Source organism: Caretta caretta, chromosome 5 (genome assembly GCF_965140235.1).
Source record: "Caretta caretta isolate rCarCar2 chromosome 5, rCarCar1.hap1, whole genome shotgun sequence".
NCBI classification, from domain to species: Eukaryota; Metazoa; Chordata; order Testudines; family Cheloniidae; genus Caretta; species Caretta caretta.
The window spans coordinates 58,812,839-58,832,500 of NC_134210.1; the positions used below are offsets into that span (position 1 = coordinate 58,812,839).

General features: G+C 39.8%; 1 protein-coding gene across 4 annotated transcripts in view; it reads left to right on the plus strand.

Moving 5' to 3' along the window:
* ADGRV1 (adhesion G protein-coupled receptor V1) overlaps positions 1-19,662 on the plus strand; it is a 416,951-nt gene that overhangs the window by 345,125 nt on the left and 52,164 nt on the right. For all 4 annotated transcript variants that reach the window (XM_075128566.1, XM_048851004.2, XM_075128567.1 and 1 more), the window contains one exon: positions 12,310-12,431. In XM_075128566.1, the coding sequence (XP_074984667.1) occupies positions 12,310-12,431 (122 nt within the window). The remainder of the gene's footprint in view (positions 1-12,309; positions 12,432-19,662) is intronic.

Sequence of the window (19,662 nt, forward strand, 5' to 3'; positions counted from 1 at the left end):
AATAAGTTGAATAAAAAAGAGGAAGTGAGTCACTACCAAATTCATTTCACAAGTCCAGGATATGACACTATGCAAATACAGTATATAAAAGGTACCTTTGTTAGATTCCAGTACTAAAAACTGCAGTGATTTAGTTTTAAAACCTTAACTAAATAAATAACTATTTACTAATTAGACAGATATTATTATATGTATTGTATATGTGCTGGCATGTCACAGCATCCATTCGAAATATATCTTTTGCAGTGCAAAAATAAAATATCAAGTATATGGGGTCTGGGAATTTCCCCAAAGTTGAATTTGTCCTTCACTGGTAAAGTACCAAATTAGCTAACAGGAATATATGTTTGTATTAGATCCAAATGACACAATATAACAGTTTGTTTTATCTGTACTTAGCATTACATGGCTTGTTTGCACTTTGTTCTCTACTTATCCTCCGGAGATAGAAAAGGCAATGCCTGCAGCCTACCTAAAAGTGGCATAGCACACTCTGTGACAAAGAATGATTCATTTATTCAGTGGTGAATAATACTGTAAGTTCAGTTACAAGGAATCCTTTTTCATATTTCAAAGATATTTTGATCCACCATCTTACTCTTCAATGGGTTGTGTATGAAGATATTTGGTGAATCTCCTGTACATGAAAGCCCTGGAGGCTTAAGTCTTTTGTCTAATTAGAAAGCAAAGTACAACACATTCACAAGTAATGCATGCTTCCCTACTCTGACCAGCTCATGAATCTCAATGTAGGCCAGAACTGGAAGTTCAGCCGCTACATCCACTTCATCCTTAATCTTTTAACTAGCATCCTTGCTGCCAGTCTCAGTAATGATAGATTTTGTGATGTAGACACTAATTCTCTAGGAAGTGGGCTGAGATCCCCAGTTTTCACACAGATCACTCACTGAACTGTCAGGTATAATGACATTTAGGCCTAGACTTGTAATAAAATCAGTGCAGGCACAAAGATTCACCCTTGCAGAGTGTATTGTGGGATTGGGCTCTTTGTCACTGTGTACTGAGCCTGGATTCAGATCTACAGCTTTGAGATGAAAGTCTGATCATTAATCCTTTTCCATCTGTTCTTGTGAATTTTAATTTTGTATTTGTAATATTAGAATTGCTAATCTGTTGCATTTTGAAATGAGGTGTAAAACATTTGGTTCATTCATGTAAGATGGGAAAACCAGATCAGATGTAAAACTCACTGGCCTACTTAACTACTGTAACTTTCAATCCTGTTTGCACAGAACTAGTGGAGTCAGTCCTATCCACTGTCTAGGTGTCATTAAGGAAAGACAATACTTAGGCAATAACATACATAAAGTCAGCAAGGAGGATGGCAGAAAATATTAACAGTAACCATGCCTGGGTGAATCAAAGGCATGAACTAGTAGATATGAACAAAGGCATAGTTAACTTAGTATGGGTTGTCAGTGCTTTGTTGTAAGCCAGTACAAAAGTAGAGTGGAAAGGGCATTGTGACGTGTCTGGAGAAAATGAAGTTGTGAAGAAAGCACAAATGAAATGTCAATAAGAGCTTCTTTTTATCAGGAAAAGAGGGTGAACCTTCCAGTTGTCATATATCATCCAGGGAAATTGGCCTTTAATTATCTTAGGATTTCTGCAAGGAAAATATTACACGCAAGTTGCTTTCTAGTATGGTTGGCAATATTTATAGCTTTTACAAGGGTAATATCTAATTATTAGTATATTCAGAATGTAATCTCCTCGAGATAGGGGGCCTGTCATCTCACTTGCCTGTGAAATACACTGAACACATATGGCACCATATACATAATAAACAATAGGCTTTTTGACTGTCTTGTCCAATATTTCTTTACTGTCACATGAGAAGAGGCTAGATCACTGAACCTTCTCATGGGAATATACATTGTGTTTTAAGGCCTACTATACTTTTATTTAAAGTATGGCTTTCCACTGTATTTTATTTTACATTTGCGTAATCAAAAAGTGAATGAAGGAACTGATTATTTTAAGAGAACTGTCTGATGTCTCGAGGTAGTCCTCTCTATGAAGAGGGTACAAAGTGTCGTGAGAGACATCATGATTCATGATCATGTTTAAAGAACAGAACTGTGCAAATACAGAAGAAAAGTATTTGCAAATATACTAGGATATAAAAACTGATGATTCACTTTGCTGGTATTTGTGAACTCTTTTTTTTTCATGTTGATTCCAGTGAGCAAAGAATGTTTGCAGAAAGCAAAAGTGTCACAAATTCTCATTTATGTACGCATTTGCACACAAATATTCATATAAGTATACACTCGCAGAACTGTTTATGTGGTCATCTTGAAAGTTGTTCGGGAATCATTCAGTTAGAAAGTTGTAAATATAACATGCGTCTATTGATATAGACCAATTACCAATGTGAATAGTGAAAAACGAATATTCACAGCAATTGTTTCACAAACAATCCACAGGCTAAATATTTTTCACACAATTTGCTGAATTATTTATTTGTTTTGAGAGCACTTCTTGTCTAAGTTTTGCCTCACCTACTCTCTTTGGATCTTAGTGTAGTTTATGGGAAAAGCTCAGACATTCTACTTTATTCTTTAAACTACAATGGGTTTGTCCCTAAAGTGCTGGATTCTATGGTCTTTTCTTGAACAGAACTTTCATCAACTTCAATAGGAGTTTTGCTGAATGAAGTCGGAACGGCATAATTTGTCCCAAAATACCATTTACACCACTGGAAACTTTCAAAATAATCAGAGCTCTAGGTGGCTAACCTAAGCTAGAAATGTGAGTCCAAAAAAGTTTCACATAGTCTCTTTTCCCAGAGATTTGGAAGCATAACTTTTAAAGGAGCTTTAACTTGTACAACTGTCTCTTTCACAGCATATCAGCCCATGTCTCCCTGAAAGGGCAAAATTCTCCCCTTGGATACGAATGGAAGTATTGTACTTCACTATAGGTGTGGATAAATTATTATCAATGGCAAAAGGGGTTCCCACATGTTCTGGGTAGTGAGCACAGAATAACAACATTGGATATTATCATATGGATCTCAGAGGAAAATTGCACCCTAACTCAGCTTCAGGGATAACATGTTTTCACATGAATGAATTCCTTAGGCAGTTAGAAATAGGAATAGTTCTTTAGGCTATTTCCCAACTGTGATAGGGAATAAATATAGGTTGTTTTCAAATTAAACATTCAGGTTTTTATCTTTCCATTTATTTTTCTTCAATGTCCATTTTTACTGTAGACTGGGTAAATTCTGCAATCTTTGGGCATGTTTGAGTTCTCCTACATCCTTGTGCCAGCATCACAGGTCACCAGAGCAAGGCAAGACATGGTTTCACACTCCTGTTTCACTGATTTTGGAGACATTGCTTTTTTCAAAGGCACAAAGCAACATGTAGAGGTCATTGCTCTCTTCCCACCTTATGGTTTTTCTAGGGGGCAAAGGAGGACTGGAATTGATTGTCGTCGTCCTACTTGCCAAATGAAGATATGAACACTAAGCATCATTGCTACATGATAGCATCTACATTGCCATATGTTGTATCACATGGCATTGGAGGTAGCTGGCGTCAGGTCAAGGAGAGAGGGGGGCACAGGAGGGTCAATTTTTTATTATTTTGGGGAAGAATGAGTGTCTGAACTAGTCATGAAAAGGAGAATGCTATGAAGGAAAAGGCTAGTTTACAAGAATGTATTTCAGAGTAGCAGCCGTTTTAGTCTGTATTCTCAAAAAGAAAAGGAGGACTTGTGGCACCTTAGAGACTAACCAATTTATTTGAGCATGAGCTACAGCTCACTTCATTGGATGCATTTGTTATCTAAGCAAATCAGAACTTTTTGAAGGTGTAAATTTGGTTTTGCCTAGAAAGAATATTTGCGGAAGGTGAACACAAAGATGATATGGGCACAGTTTTGAAGCTCATTCATTTGAATTTCTACTATCTAAAAATGTTTTTCAGTATTAACCCAGCTCTACACATTCACTTTAAACATACAGCTCTTCACGGCTTGCTAAGCAAAAGTCTTTGCAGTTTTTACTAAACTTGTGTCTCTAGTTAGCCAATGAAATTCACAGTGTGTGAATACCACTGTCCCTCCAGACCACCTAGGAATAGAGTATCTGAAAAGTTAATCCAGATTCTGCAGTGGGTCTTCAACTCTAGCCAAGAACAATTAAGAGAAATTAGACTCTCACTGCCGGTTCAACAACCTAAAGGGGGGAAAGCACAACAAGCAGTATTTTTAATCATTCTTTTTATTGACTTTTCCATTGTTATAAAAACTGTAACCACTGCAGGATGAGGAAAAATAGGCAACATAATAGCAAAAATACAAACATTTAGGAGTGCTTGTGAGTGTGCACCTAGTTCTTTTTTAATTTGTTTTTCATAACAGGATATTTCTTATGTTCCACAAGCCAAAAAAAAAGCATATTCTGCTCAAAAAGGTACATACTCCATTTCCAGTTTATGAATTCATTTCATTTCATTCACATTTTTCCTTCTGTTCTGGCTCAACCTCGGGGTAAGTGTCCCAAAGGGTCTTGGTCCTTTTGACAGTTCTTCTTTGTGATGAGTCAGATTAAATAATAAATTCAGGGGGAAACAGTTATCAGATAAAGTTAGGCTATTTTTGTTGCACAAATAACAAAGGAACTTCTAAATATAATATATTATGTTTACAAACAGAAGAAAAAGAAAATTGGCCATTAACATTCTAGCAACCAGCAGTTTCAAAATCCAGGGTACTATGTATACAAAATTCATTATATTTTTATATATTGTTTTTTTTCTTATTTAAGAGCTGAATTTATCAGTAGGGCTTTCCCTTGATACCCTTGAGACAGATTAGTATATGTTTCTATATGTCTTCTATTTTGTGAATGGGCATATTAATTGTTAAACCATACTATGCCTTCACTTTGGCACTATAGCCTCCATCTTGAGATGACACACCTGGGAAGTGTCATGGGAAATCCTTGCATGTGGGAGGGCTAATAACGGAGAGCAATCAAATGGAAGCACCCAAGAACAATGAGCTTGCTGCATCCCAGGGGGAACCAGTTTTCCCAGTGTGCACTTCAGGTGGGCTGGAGCTAAGTAACGAATCAGCTGGCAATAAACTTGAAGCCATGCAGTGGGGGTCACCTAACAAACTTCATAAAAGGGAGACTCTCTCAAGGTGGGCAGACCAAAACCAGAAAGAGTAGTGAGAATGCAGAAGGATCCTTGACTCCCTGGAAGACACTAAGACACAAAAAACTCAGAGGAGGGATGTGGAAAATGAAACAAGTGCTTATCTTTCCATAGATCTGTATATCTCTTGTTCATTGTCTTTCAGTAACCTGGGATTGGTTTAAAGGTGCCTTTGCAAAGTCTCTGTGTTACTTGCTGTAACTGTCACGAAGTCCCCAAAGGGTGAAGTTTTAATCCAGAGTGCCCATCAGGGTGGAGCTATGGAGAGGGCATACAAAAGTTACTGGGGAGACTTAAAAGGTCCATACTTGTCTTGGGGGCCTAAGGCAGCTGAGCTGCAGGGCCCCACATTCCAGAAAGGGGTACCAGCATTGGAGTCTGTATTCCAGGAGTGTGCATGAAAGGCTGGATATAGAGCCAGTGTCTGGATGCTGCTCAGACTCAGTAAACTTAAGAGCACATGGGATCCAAGGCTCTGGGTCCAGAAGCCTGGTGACTGTCTGCAAAGGGGGAGCTCAGCTAGGGTTGTAACAACTCTTTGTCATCCAGTTTTACTATTACAGCACAATTGCCTAAAACTCACCGGACCAATAAGGCAGTTGTGTCTTGTTCGTGTCTTTTGCCACTTTTCAGCTGCATTATGGTAATTTGCCTTTTATAGGTTTTCCTGCTGCTTTGCCTGAAGTTGCAACTTCTTCAAAATTCTGCTGGCTGATTGTTCATGATAATGTGAATCGCTGATCACACAGAGGTTGCTCTGTTGGTGTTCTGTGAAGCAGTGGGATGTTTTTCTAATCATCTATTCACATAGATTACTTCTTATGATGATACTCTGACACATTTTTATAATCTTCTGTTCCCGTGACTTGAATCTTAGCCTGAAGTCCAGTTTGTAGGGTATGTTAATTATTGCTACTATGAATTCATTGTTAGAGAAGAGCTCCTGGTTCCCTAAACTCTTAGACTGGGAATGTGCTTCTCTTTAACGTTCATTCTTTACCTTCAGAGTCACTAGTTTTAACAACTGCAAAGTGTGGGGCATTCATGTAAATGGCATTTTTGAAGACGGGATTAATTAATGTACACTCCACACAGTATTTCAAATTGTGCAAACAGGTACCCAGGGCTTCTGCTTTCCCTTACAAAGTCAGTTATGACTGGCACTGTCAAACTATAAATATATAGGTTTCAGAGGAACAGCCGTGTTAGTCTGTTAGTCTCTAAGGTACTCCTTTTCTTTTTATAAATATATAGCCTACAAGTCTAAAACAAACAAAACTGCACAATGTTAAAGTGAATTGGGAATTCTGGATTCACCTTAACTCAGACTTGCCAACATGTGACACGAGTCATCAAAATTTGTGACACGGACCAAAATGGGGAACACCGGTTTGCTCTTCCTACTTTGCTCACCCCTTGTTTGCTCCCTTTGTTCCCACCTCAGTTTTCTTCTGTCATTTGCTCTTCTTCTTCTCCCCATATTTGCTCTCATCTTTGTTTTCTGCCTGTTTCTGCCCTCTCATTTCCAGACCTTTCAATTGCTTTGGAATGTACAGAGGCAGCGGCTCCTGGATTTGCCAGGAAGAAAGTGGTAGTGCTGGCAGTAGGCGCTCACAACTCCTCCCTGTGCCTTTCACTGCCTGTGTATGGTGAGGTTCACTACACACATGCAAGGACTCCGCCACGTTCAGGCACTCTCCCTCTTTCCTCCATTCCACCTTCCTGATAGGCACTCCTCTGTCTGTTGCCCCGAACATCGCATATGAGTACACCACCTCAGGGAGTGAGAAGTGGCACTAAAACATGAAGTACCATGTAACGCAATACAGTTGAGAGGTCTGGTGACTCAGTAGGTAATGGTTATGTCCCAATGCTGCATATTTCAGCATTTCCTTATGGGAATCAGAGAGCTTTTCACAATGCATGAGTGTCATGATCTGGTCTGAGTCTCACAGTTAAAGCCATTCAACCACATTGGGCATAATTTGACTCTTTCCCTAAGACAATGCACAACCCAGTTGTATATGTAAAAACTGGACAAAAATTTAATCCAAAGGTTGGGCCAATAATGATTTGAGAGGAGGGAATTCCATAATTAAGACAAGGAGCAAAAGACCTGTAACTATGGAAAAGAACTGGATCTCACAGAAACAGGTATGCCCAATCAGGGTGGTAATACATATTTTCAGGAAATGGATGGACTGACAGTAACTTAAATGAAACTCTCCATCTACTAAACTGATAAACAATGGGTGATATGTAGTTTTGCCATGGGTAGCGATCAAATCCAGTTCAAGTTACAGTATATAATGCACACCAAAGCTGTGTTGCAACATGTCCCACCCACACTGTACTGCCGCTGACTTTACTGTTCCACCACAGCTTTCTATTCTGTATTACTTGAGGTTTATTGAGGGAATATGTAGGTGGGTGGTTGCTCTTTATTTGATCATGGTTTGGTTTTAGACTTAACTATAAGAGAAAAGAATTTGTCTGAAAGCACAATTTTTTTCCATAAAGAAACCACAGACATTTCGTCTCTTCAACTCCAAGCCCTATTGAATTCAGACCTATTTATTGATACTCTCTTTTCTTACCCTGTACCTATTTTTGCAAACTATTTAAAACCAGATATTTTACAGTTGCTTAGCAGGTTTAGTTGTCCTAGTTTTTGAGGCATTGTTTGATCAAAATATACCCAGTTGTCAGAACGAAATGTCAATGAGGTGAACTCAGACAGCTTTTGAACTACAAATAGTGGCTGAGCTTCAGCATTATATTAATAGGCTATGATCTCCTTATTGACAATACTGCTGAATAATAAAGCCGAGGATGTTCTTATAACAAAACTGGGCACACAGCAAGCATGAGACACACTTTGTATCTTTTTAAATCGATATATGCAGATCCCAAAGCTTGTGGTTATATTTATTATAGAGTTATAGTTCACCATCTCAGTTGAAGTCTTTGAGATCTTGTTAGATTTACTGGGCTTGATTCTGATTTTACTTGAACTGGTTTTACATTGGTTTAATTCAGTTGAGTTCAGTGTTGTTCTTGATAAGTGCTGGTGGGGAAGTGACATTAGAATGAGGCTCCCCATACTTCAAAAGTACTTCAGATTGAGAGAGTTTATCAATCCATTTTCTTCATCTTTTACTCTTAAGATATGTTAAGTCATTATGGATTTCAGAATATGTTTTTTGGGGGGGCTAAAATTACTTAAAGTTAGTATTGCACATACAAAAATCTGGTTTGCACATGCAGAAATGCTGCTTTTGGCATGCTCCGCAGATTCATTTTGTTCCATCAGCACTCAAGTTTTCCAGTGGTAAAGCTACATTGCAAATGAAAATAAAAAGCTACTATAAGAAGTTGTTTGAACTTACTTGCAATTTTTTTTGCACTGCTAACTTCTTAGGCCCAACTATGGGTTTTAGAATGTGTGTACATTACTGCTCTTTGTCTTCACTACATTGCATTAATTCCATTTTACATGGAAGTGTGAGCTAAGTTAATTAAAGGAATACAAAGGTACTGAACATGATTGTGAGATTTAGACAAAGAAATGGCATTTCTATTCATTAACATTTGAACACAGATAAATGAATAGCTGTACTGGTAACTACTGAATTTCCCTATTTATAGAAAAGTGTTAAGTAGATAATAGAACAATTCCTTACTTTATGTTTAAAAATAAAAATGTGGTAATTCTCACAAAAGAATTAGTTGTTTATTACTCTCAGATATTAGCAAATAGAACTGCCAATTATATGTTATCTTTTCAAAAATACGAAAAGCAAATATCTAATCAGTGTTTTGAGGATCTGGTTCAGTGATGCATACAACATAGTGTGAAAAGAAATACTTAACACTTATAGTAAGAAATAGAGCGCTACATAATACTTAGTGCTTTAAAGTGTTCTACATCTTAAAACACTTGAACACTTTATGAACTCAATAGGAGTGAAGATTATAGACACTGTGATGGCATGCATGTTCCCATTCTTCTTCAAGTAGTGTCTCTATGGGACTTCCACTGTAGGTGTGTCTGCGTTCCTGTGCTGCTGATTGGAGAATTTTAGTAGCAGTGTCCGTTTGACTCACACATATATTGCACCCTGCATGTGCTCTGCCACGAGTTCCTTTTCTACCACAGAGTTTATTATGAGAACTCTGAAGTAGAGGGGAGCAGGGTGAGTTGTGGAGCACCCATAGAGAGACATATCACAAAGAACCATAGTTATTGCACAAGGTGAGTAACTTCTTTCCATGGCTGATACGTACCCCAAAACATTTGCAGGTTCATTTTCTGCAAATTTGCTGCATGCTTTCCTCTCTGGGGTTGGTTCTGTGGAAGTGAAACTGGGTAGGCCCTGCAGCCAGCTGATCATAAGACCCTGAAGCGGCAATGGAAAAATCATGACCAAACCTAATGCATCTCAGGACAACCTTGCATGCTGGTTTCTCTTAAACAACATGTACTATGCTAAGGCCTGCTCCAAAGTCCATTGAAAGTAATGGGAATCTTTCCATTTACCTCAGTGGGCTTTGGATCATGTCCTTGGTATGGAAGAGCTATGAAGAGAGCAACGTGTTGCATAGTCACATTTCCCTTCTTCAGTTAGCAGTATTGTGTTCCTCTCCATCCATCACTGGGGAGCATAGGGATCTATCTTATCCTCACAATACCACTCTGAGATAAATAGGCATTATTAGCCTCATTTTGCAGATGGTCAAATGGAGTAAGAGACGATTGATGTCTTGTCCTTGGCCATAGAGGAGAAAGTCAATACCTAGACCAGGATTAGAACTGAGTTTTCTGGTTCCCAGCTCTGTGCTCAGGCCGTAGGACTCTATTGGCTGAAGTGGCTTTGTTGTGGTATCTTCCACTAATAAGGAATGTATCCTGTTAACTGTTCTGGAGAGCTAAGTGTTCCTTTATTTTATTGCTTTAGCTTTTCACCTCAGGAGTTCTAGGTTTCCATTTGTCATACATAGTGTAGATTTTCATCTGCAACACAAAATCGTGACATAATCTGGTCAGGAAAGGTACAGCAGGTGATTTGAAAGTCATGACTGAGATAATGTCAAACAATGCCCTGTCCATGTCGAAGTCAATATCAAAGTTCTCATTGAGCAGGATCAGGTCTTATGTGGGGAAACCTGAAAAATACAGCACCAGCTCATGCTATGCTTTTTTCCAAGTAGTTCCCCCCACAGTGAAAGTTTAAACATTCATTTAATAAGATTAATTGTCAAAATAATAATAAAGTCCCTGAAGTAATTATTCCCTGCCTTGCTGGAAGATAGGCAGCCAATGCCATGGCTATGTTCATGTGACTTTTCTCTTGGAACGTAATAGGAAACACAAAAACAACAAGGAGTCCAGTGGCACCTTAAAGACTAACAGATTTATTTGGGCATAAGCTTTCATGGGTAAAAAACCCCACTTCTTCAGATGCATGGAGTGAAAATTACAGATGCAGGCATTATTATACTGACACATGAAGATAAGGGATTTACCTCACAAGTGGAGAACCAGTGCTGACAGGGCCAATTCAATCAGGGTGGATGTGGTCCACTCCCAATAATTGATGAGGAGGTGTCAATTCCAGGAGAGGCAAAGTTGCTTTTGTAATGAGCCAGCCACTCCCAGTCCCTATTCAAGCCCAAATTAATGGTGTGAAATTTGCAAATGAATTTTAGTTCTGCAGTTTCTCTTTGAAGTCTGTTTCTGAAGTTTTTTTTGTTCAAGTATAGCTTCTTTTAAATTTGTTTTAGAATGTCCAGGAAGATTAGTCTTTAAGGTGCCACTGGACTCCTTGTTGTTTTTGTGGTTACAGACTAACATGGCTACCCCCTGTTACTTGACACCAATAGGAAACATAGGCAAGGAAGGCTGTACATGCTCCTGTGTATTCCCATTTACCTTTGTTCAATATCCCTCTCTTGTCTGTCAAATTTGCTGACATAGCATTAATTACAAGGAGAAGGGGCAATGCTTTGCAGAACACCTCTGCAAAGTGAAATTTACAAAACTGGGCAAATATGGACTTTGAAATCTGTCATGAGAACTGTCAACAGTAGAAGCCAATCCAGATTCACTTGACTTTAAGAAAAGAATTTTATTTATTTATGCTATATTCTGCTTCCCCTTTTTGTGAACTTTGCACTGTATTGCCATATCATTTCCTCAACATTACTTAGATCCTGTGGACTACAAATACAATAAGAGATATGAATATATCTGGATATAAGGCAATATAGGAAGACAAACATGTATAAAATATATCTGGATATTAGGCAATCAGAAAGACATATATAGTTTAAGTTTTTGAAAACATCTCTTTATATTGTCTGGGTTTTGTGCTTAAGGCCAGATTCTGCAAGCACTTTTGCATGTGAGTGAACTCAACATGCAAATACTAACTTTGAAGACAAAGAGAATAGTTAAATAAAGTTACTCACATGCTCATGTTTTTACAGGACCATACTCTTGTTTAATTTGCAGCATAAGTAACAACAAATCCGTGACAAATCTATATTCCCAGTTTAAAATGTAAGAGTCATAAATTTTAGAATTGTTCATATTTTGGATTCTCCCTCCCCCACAGGCCCCTCCCCCCACCATTCTAGGAAGTAAATCTTCCTTATTTTTCCTCTAAACTTCCAGTGTTTATCGAGAACTCCTCCACTTAGTTTACATATTTACCAAAGCCACGTGTACACTTCCCCACCCATAAAGCAAGAGTCCCTATTTATCTCATTTAATTGGATTGTCTCACACTGAACCTTTCAGATCTGTTTGGTAAATCAGCCAGCAGGTGGTGCTCCAGGTGAGGGACAACACAAATCCATACCCCTACCACCCCCCCACCCCCACCCCCGGTGCCCCCACCCACCACCGCAAGACAACGAGTGGGCAACCTCAGAAATGCACCGGGTCATCACTGGAGCATGAACTCCAATGTTAGTCCTTTAAAGAAAGATATTCAGGTGCACAAAGGGTAGTGAGAGAGATCTGAAAACTAAAGCTTCTTTATACATGGGTAATGCTGAAAGTGTTTTTTACAAGGCATAACAACTGAAAGACTATGTTTATGGTTTCCAGAGATCCCACTGGTCTTATACCTGTTTGCCCTGATTTCCATTACATGGCTTTGGGGAGGACTGCACATGGCTTACAGGCACCTCTGGATGTTAGTCTTCTTTGTTATCTTCAACAGCCTGCAGGTAAGAGCTTTTCCTTGCTGTCCAATTACGGAGAATGGGAAAGCCTCGATTGTGCATAATATCTGACATTTCAAGTTGTAAAAGTTGTTTAGAAACCAGGAGCAAATAGAAGGCTCAGTAGGTTACCACTATGCAATGGTCACTAGAAATGTGCTTATTTTTAGAATTAATATATTGGATGCATATTCAAGTAATAGGTATGTTATTCCAAAACAACAGCAACAATAATAATTACACAGAAATTCATCTCATAATCAATACACTGGTGAGAAAACAGCACCTCTTCTGTACACAATATAATCCTGTGGCAATAAGTCTAACAAAGTAATACAGGCAATTGCAAAAATAAAATGGGAAGAATTTCATTTAAAACTAGGGTAAGTATCAGATAGAAAAGGTTTAAAATTATATGCAACAAAACACTAATATTTAAATTGAAACCTGTCCCATGCTATGTATACACAGATAAAATAAGATCTTTTCAGACTAGAAGTTGTGTTTGAGTTACAAAAACCACCCCAAAAAAAAAAAAAGATATGAGATATACTAGTATTCTCATCTTGATACATAGCACTACATGTAACTTCTGTTAATGCTACCAGTGGCCCTGATCCTTCAAACACTTATGCACATGTGTACCTTCACACCTATCAGTGTGAAGGTACACACCATTGGACTCAGAGTTACTCATGTGAGTAAATGTTGCAGAATTGAGACTCAAGATTGAGAAAATGCCTGTAATTCTTAAAAACAGCAAAATGTTGAGAAATAAAGAAGAATTCTTTTCTATTCTATATAGGTTGTTACACTGGTCTCATCACTGTAGTGTCGAGAGCCTTCCAGTAGGGTGCTAAGCAATATGATAAACATCTGTCACATGTGATGAATATAGATTCAAAATCCTTGAACTTCATCATGTGTGAATTTATGAAAATAGTCTGATTTCACAAACTGATTTTTTTGAGAATTTTTCCCCAAAATATCATTTTTCTCAAAAATGGACCTTTCCTTAAGCAAGACACTAAATCCTTTCCAAAATTTAAATTTTATTCAGCTGTAGATTTTTTCAAAACTGAAACAGCTAAATTCATTTTTTCATGTGTTGATATGAAACTGTGCACTTTATGAAAAATTAACTAGAAGTGAAATTTCTAGGTGTGAAATTGCTTAGACTGGAGTTATTATTTTTTCTATAAAGTTTTGTGCACAGCTTTTCATAACTTTTGTACCCTGTTAGTTTCAAGGGCCATGCCTGCAGTATAAAATATTCCCACTGCCGCTCCCTGATGAGCAAATGTAATTGACTTGATGGTCAAAACACTGGAAGTGGCTAGTGCCTGTCTACACTAGGGATGCCATTAATGCAGCTAAACTGAGAAGAGCACCGGTGGGATTATTTTTTCTAAAACTTCATAACATAGACAAGGCCAGCAAGTCTCATTTAAAGTCTGAAAGTTCATGACATCCAAATTGTTCCTTTAACTCCATCACTCAAAGATTCAGGTGTTCACAGTTCAGATAAGTTTGTTTAGATAACCTACCCACAGAATTTCAGTGCTACTTCATTGTGGCTTTTGAATGAAGTGCATCACTGATGTAAATGATAGATATGCAATGGCTTATTTGTATTCTTGGTTTATTACCTTCATATACTGAATTATTAATAGAGCCCAATATAGGTTTGTGTTACCTAGATGTATTATGGATACAGATAGTTGGAAAAGGCAACTCATGATAATAGAGATCCCAAAGAATGATGTCATGCCAGTAGGTTTCACTTGCATCAGCATAGAAATGTCCATGTATGGCTGGTGAAACACACTCACTTCACTTCACTGCCTGTGGATATTTCACAAAGGTGGATAGGATTACTCTGTAAGCATCTTTGAGAAAAGGTCATTCATGTCCAAAACATTGACTCTTCTATGTGACTGCCAGAAAATACTTCAAATTAATCTGCTTTACGTAACCTAAAATATGTTACTGGAGATTTTTGTAACTTTTTAAAGGGGGGAAAATATATTTTTGTTATTAATTTTTCAAGGCTCAAGACACTCATTCATATACAAACTACAATACGTGACACAAAATATTAAAAAGCATACAAGCAATACCAGAAATCTACCCATATGAAGCCTACAAGATCCTTACAGGACTTGTTACATTGTAGCTGCAATAAGACCTTGAAATCATGTGAAAAAGGAGGATACAAAAGCATGACCAAGCCATTAAAGACTCAAGAATTGTTTAAATAGTAAACAACACTACAGAAGCACCTGCTAGTGACTCCATAGTTAGGATTGTGTTCTAAAAAGACCTTAAAATTGGGCGTAAATCCCTGTGTTTTCTCGCAGTAGATGGTCAAACAATGTGAAACTTCAGAAAATGTTAGTTTTTATTCCCTTTGAATTTTCTTGGTCTTTTCTGTTTGCTGTCTGTTCATAAATTCTAAAATCTTTGAATTTTGGCTGTGGCTGAGATTTTTAACTTGGCAGTCCTGTCGTCGTTGGTGCACATACACACACTGTACTTCATGCAAAACCACAAAAACAAGAAGAGAAATTAAGCTACTTAATAGTACATACTCTCTATTCCTTCACACATAGGCACATGCCCTACCATTACAATTCCCATACGCCACCTACCATATTCTGCAACTTTAGATCTGACCCCTAGAGATGCCAGACTTCCCCCTCACCCCTTCTAAATACCAATCTGCACAAAACGGTTGACTAAACTGCCCTTCCAGCACAACCAACTACTAAACCAAACATCCACAAATACTAGCGTGGAGAGGGAACTTTCATTCCCTGACATGGTGCTCAAACCATACCACCTGCTCCCTCACCAAGGTTTGGATGTTAAAACAACAGAGCAACACACGCCAAGAAGGTAACAGTCAGATAAACCTTTCCCCTGAATCTCCCAATTCTCTATTTTTCCAAATTCCTCCTCTAAATGTTACTGTCTTCTATGAAACACAAAGTACAATCAAAGAACTCTCACTCCCGCCACTGGATTCTTACCAAAACATCCCCCATATCTGTCATCTAAATTGGGATGCTCTGGGAGGAACGAAAGTACAGGAACCAGGAGAAATAAAAAAACCACATGATAATGTCCCTACTATTATCCAAGAGACTTCTGGTCCAACAACTTGCCCCCTTGTTTGCTGCAGAACTGTGGTAATTATATCTCATGCACTAATGGAGGGGATTCACATTTGACCCTAAAGCTTGAAGGGCTGTTACAGGAGAACCACTGTGGGTTGCTTGTAGCCTGCAGACTGCACTACAATAGCTAGACAGTAGAGACCTGTTCCACCATATTTCTGTTTAAAGTATAGAAATATCAATCTCTTATAGCACACAAAAAGCTATGCAGGAAAGATAGTTCTCTACAAATTTTTATTATTTTTATTTTTTCCTTGATTCTAGACCTGGAGGAGCTCTCTAACATATATATATAAAAATAAAACAGAATCTGGCACTTTTTGCTATTAGTCTTTAGACAGGGCTTTTAAAATATAAAGCTATCAAATATTAAAAGCAAAACCAGAAGAAACATTTTCTAATGCTGGTCACATTGGGAGAGGAGTTAGAACTACAAAAGCTCTTCTTCCCCATTAATAGTTTTATTATTTTTTGTTTAATAGAGATTTGTTTTAAATGTTTTTGATGTGTAATCACGATACATTATTTTCTGCTTTATTCTCCTATTTATTCTCCAATTTAAAAAGTTTCATTGATCTGTTCAGGAAGGAGAATGTCATGTGACTTAGGTGACAAGTCACTGAGCATGAATAATGGAGAGTGACTGGCCAAAAAGAACAGTTTGTAAACAACCCATAGGCTGAAATTTGAATAGTTTTTAAACAACCCAAAGGCTGAAATTTGTGTGTGTATGCTGTTATCAAATAATTGTGAATGATGAACAGGTTAATAAGAGTCTGTTCACAAACTCTTTGTGAATAAGAAAAAAAGGCTAAATTCATAACAAATATTATGCACAATAATTCAAGCCTTTCTTGTAAACAGCTACAGTTTTATAAAACATTGACATACCTCACTAATTATGAACTCGGAGGCCTAGCCTCCAGATGGATGGGGTCAGAAAGTTCCCTCTGGCCTGCAGATTCCACAATACGGAGCTTATGCATGATACAAACAGTCATGGGCGGCAGGTATCAAAGGCCGGGGGAATCTAAGCCTCCCCAAACAGCCCTGCGTGGCCCTGCCAACGCTCCTCCCCCAGACCCATCCTGCTTCCTGCCGGCGCAGACTGTGGCTCATCCCCTGTGGCCAGGGCCCTGGGCTGGGGCTGGAGTTAGGGATAATGGGGGCTGGTCTGCAGCCAGGGACTCTGGGTGGCTGGAGCCAGTGCTCATGCTACCTGGCTCCAGGGTTGGGGGGTGGGGGTGCGCTGCCCTCCTGGTGTTCCAGGGGTGGGGCATGCTGCCCGCCCAGCACTCCGGGACATGGTGGGGATGTGCAGCTCGGCCAGCCAACGCTCTGGGACTCGGGGGGAAGGGAGGCCTGGTGGTCGGGGGGCTGGGCTCTGGGGCAGCCAGGTGCTAGCCTCCCTGAGCTCACAGTTCACCCACATCCTTTGAAGCTTTTATCTCAACCCCACTGTTTCAGAGGAGGGAGTCAGAAAAATGAAATGGCACTTAGTGGACCACATTATTTCAGAACAAATCCAAGAGAAACTTGCTATCTTTCAGTTTTTGAAATTTCAATTCATTCCCATAAATTCTTTGTCTTCAACTGCTCTGTGAATTGACCAACTAAAACCTAGATTAGGCATTTCTAAAATAAAAAGCTGCTTTATCATTTATTTGTGCCACATTGTTGTTATATATTATACCTAATTTCAGCTTAAAAACAGAAACTCTCTGTTCTTTTAGAGCCTTTCCCAACAGGAAAAAGAGCATGCAAAGGCTCGAAAGAAACAGGGCCTTCTTCCGTGTTGTTGAAAAGATACAGAGTGCTTAACAAAACAGTGTTAAAAAACCAAAAGATAACAGTGAATTTAGAAACACTCGTACAAATAAGTTATTCCGTAAAATACTTCATGTTTAGCTTCCAAAAAGGGCTCAGTGCAGGTGTTTGGTAAGGTATTGTCTATCATCCACCTTGGCTGATTTATTCTGATGATAAACAGCTCTTGGGAAATACACTTGGTACAAATAACCAGCTCTACAGGACAAATTGTTTCCATGCCCTTCCTTTGCCCTCCCTTTGCAGCAACTGACAGTAATACGAAATGTCACATGTTTCCATTGGAGATGAGCATACAGTATGAACTATTCATGTACAGTGGAAAGGAAGGCTACTCCTTTCCCTGTAATCGCTGGAATAAACACACAAAGTCTTATTCGTGGGGACAATTGCTGATTTACGTGGTCAGTGAATAAACAACAACCCAGCAAGTTAATGCAGCTAAATTAGTTCTGTGCATGAAGGCCAGAATAAAATTGTAAAAGGTTTATTTAATCCTTTTAGTCATCCCGCATGTTTATGTAATAGCGGAAAACCAAAATATGAAAAGCTAAAGAGGAAAATGGATAAGAGCATATTTACAATATCTGATGTTTTGAGTTCCTTGGCTGTATGTTCTTGATTGCTACTAGAGCGGCATCTGTGACACAGAAACATCCCTGTGTTCTCGTGTGAAAGGCCTTGGCTGCTTGTTCTCTTTGGTTGCAAAACACAGCAATGAACACTTGCCTCTTCTTTATGCATTTGATTGGCTAAGAAGAATTATTCATAATATGTTCATCAGGGTCAGGAAGGGGAAATTAAGCTGGTATTTAAATTGCTTGTCACCGAATGAAAGAGTCGGGATCACACAAGCTGTCTTGCACAGTTACAGTAATATAAATGATTCTTGTGTTTTTCAAATGCTTAATGGGGTTGTTTGGATACATGATTAGTTGCTTTCAATGTTTGTAGGTGCTATTATAGGGTCTGATCCAAAGCTCAGTGAAGTCAGTGGAAGTCTTTTCATTGATTACAATGGGCTTTGGATCAGGCCCTCAGTGTATTTAGAGGCTAACTCCTCATGTCGTCCCAGTAGGTGCATTGTTTTATCTCTGCAACTTCTTAGACCCTGACTTCCTCCTTTCTCCATGAATTTTCCACTGGCACCTTCCTTCCAGCTAGTCTTTGCAAACCCTTTGTCACCCATACTACATTTAAGATATGCTAGGGGATTCAGATGACTCTGGTGGACTCCAGGGGTATGTCTACACTGCAGTTAAAAACCTGGGGTTGGCCCATGTCAGCTGACTCAGGCTTGGCCTACAGGCTGTTTAATTGCAGTGTAGACACTTGGGCTCTAGGACTTTGCAAGGTGGGAGGGTCCCAGAGCTCATGCTGCAGCAAAAGCTGCAACATCTACACTGCAATTAAAGAGCCCCTTAGCCCAACTCAGCTGATGGGCCAGCCACAGGGTTTTAATTGCAGTGTAGACATACCTCATGAGCTCTGGTATATTCTGGCCTTGGTATGCCACAGAGTGCTTTGTGTGAAGCATGAGAGTGAGCTTTACAGAGGTGGTGCCTGGGACCCTGCAGCTGATCTTAAAATAGAGGTGGGCAAACTGCGGACCGCTGGTCACATCCGGCCCACAGGACCATCCTGCCCGGCCCCTGAGCTCCTGACCTGGGAGGCTAGTCCCCAGCCCCTCCACTACTGTCTCCCCTTCCCCGCAGCCTCAGTGCACTGTGCCGCTGGCACAGCACTCTGGGCGGCCGGTCAGCGCCGTTGCAGAGCCGTGGCCTGACTCTGTGCTCTGGGCGGCACGGCTCTAGTGCCACCAGCCACCGGTGCTCCAGGCAGCACGGTAAGGGGGCGGCGGGGGGGCGGTTGGATAGAGGGCAGAGAAGTTCGGCGTTATGATTAGGGGTTGGGGCAGTCAGAGGCCGGGGCAGGGGTTCCGGGGGGGGGGGCAGTCAGGAATGAGGCGGGGTGGATGGGGCAGCAGGGGGCAGTCAGGGATGGGGTGTCCAGGGGTGGTCAAGGCACAGGGAGCAGGGGGTTGTGGATGGGGTAGGAGTCCCAGGAGGGGCCATGAGGGGACAGGGAACAGGGGGGTTGGATGGGGCAGCAGTCCCGGGGGAGACGTCAGGGGGCGAGAAGCCGGGGGGTCGGATAAGAGGCAGGGGCCGTTTGGAGAGACACAGCCTCCCCTAACTGGCCCTCCATACAATTTTGGAAACCCGATGTGG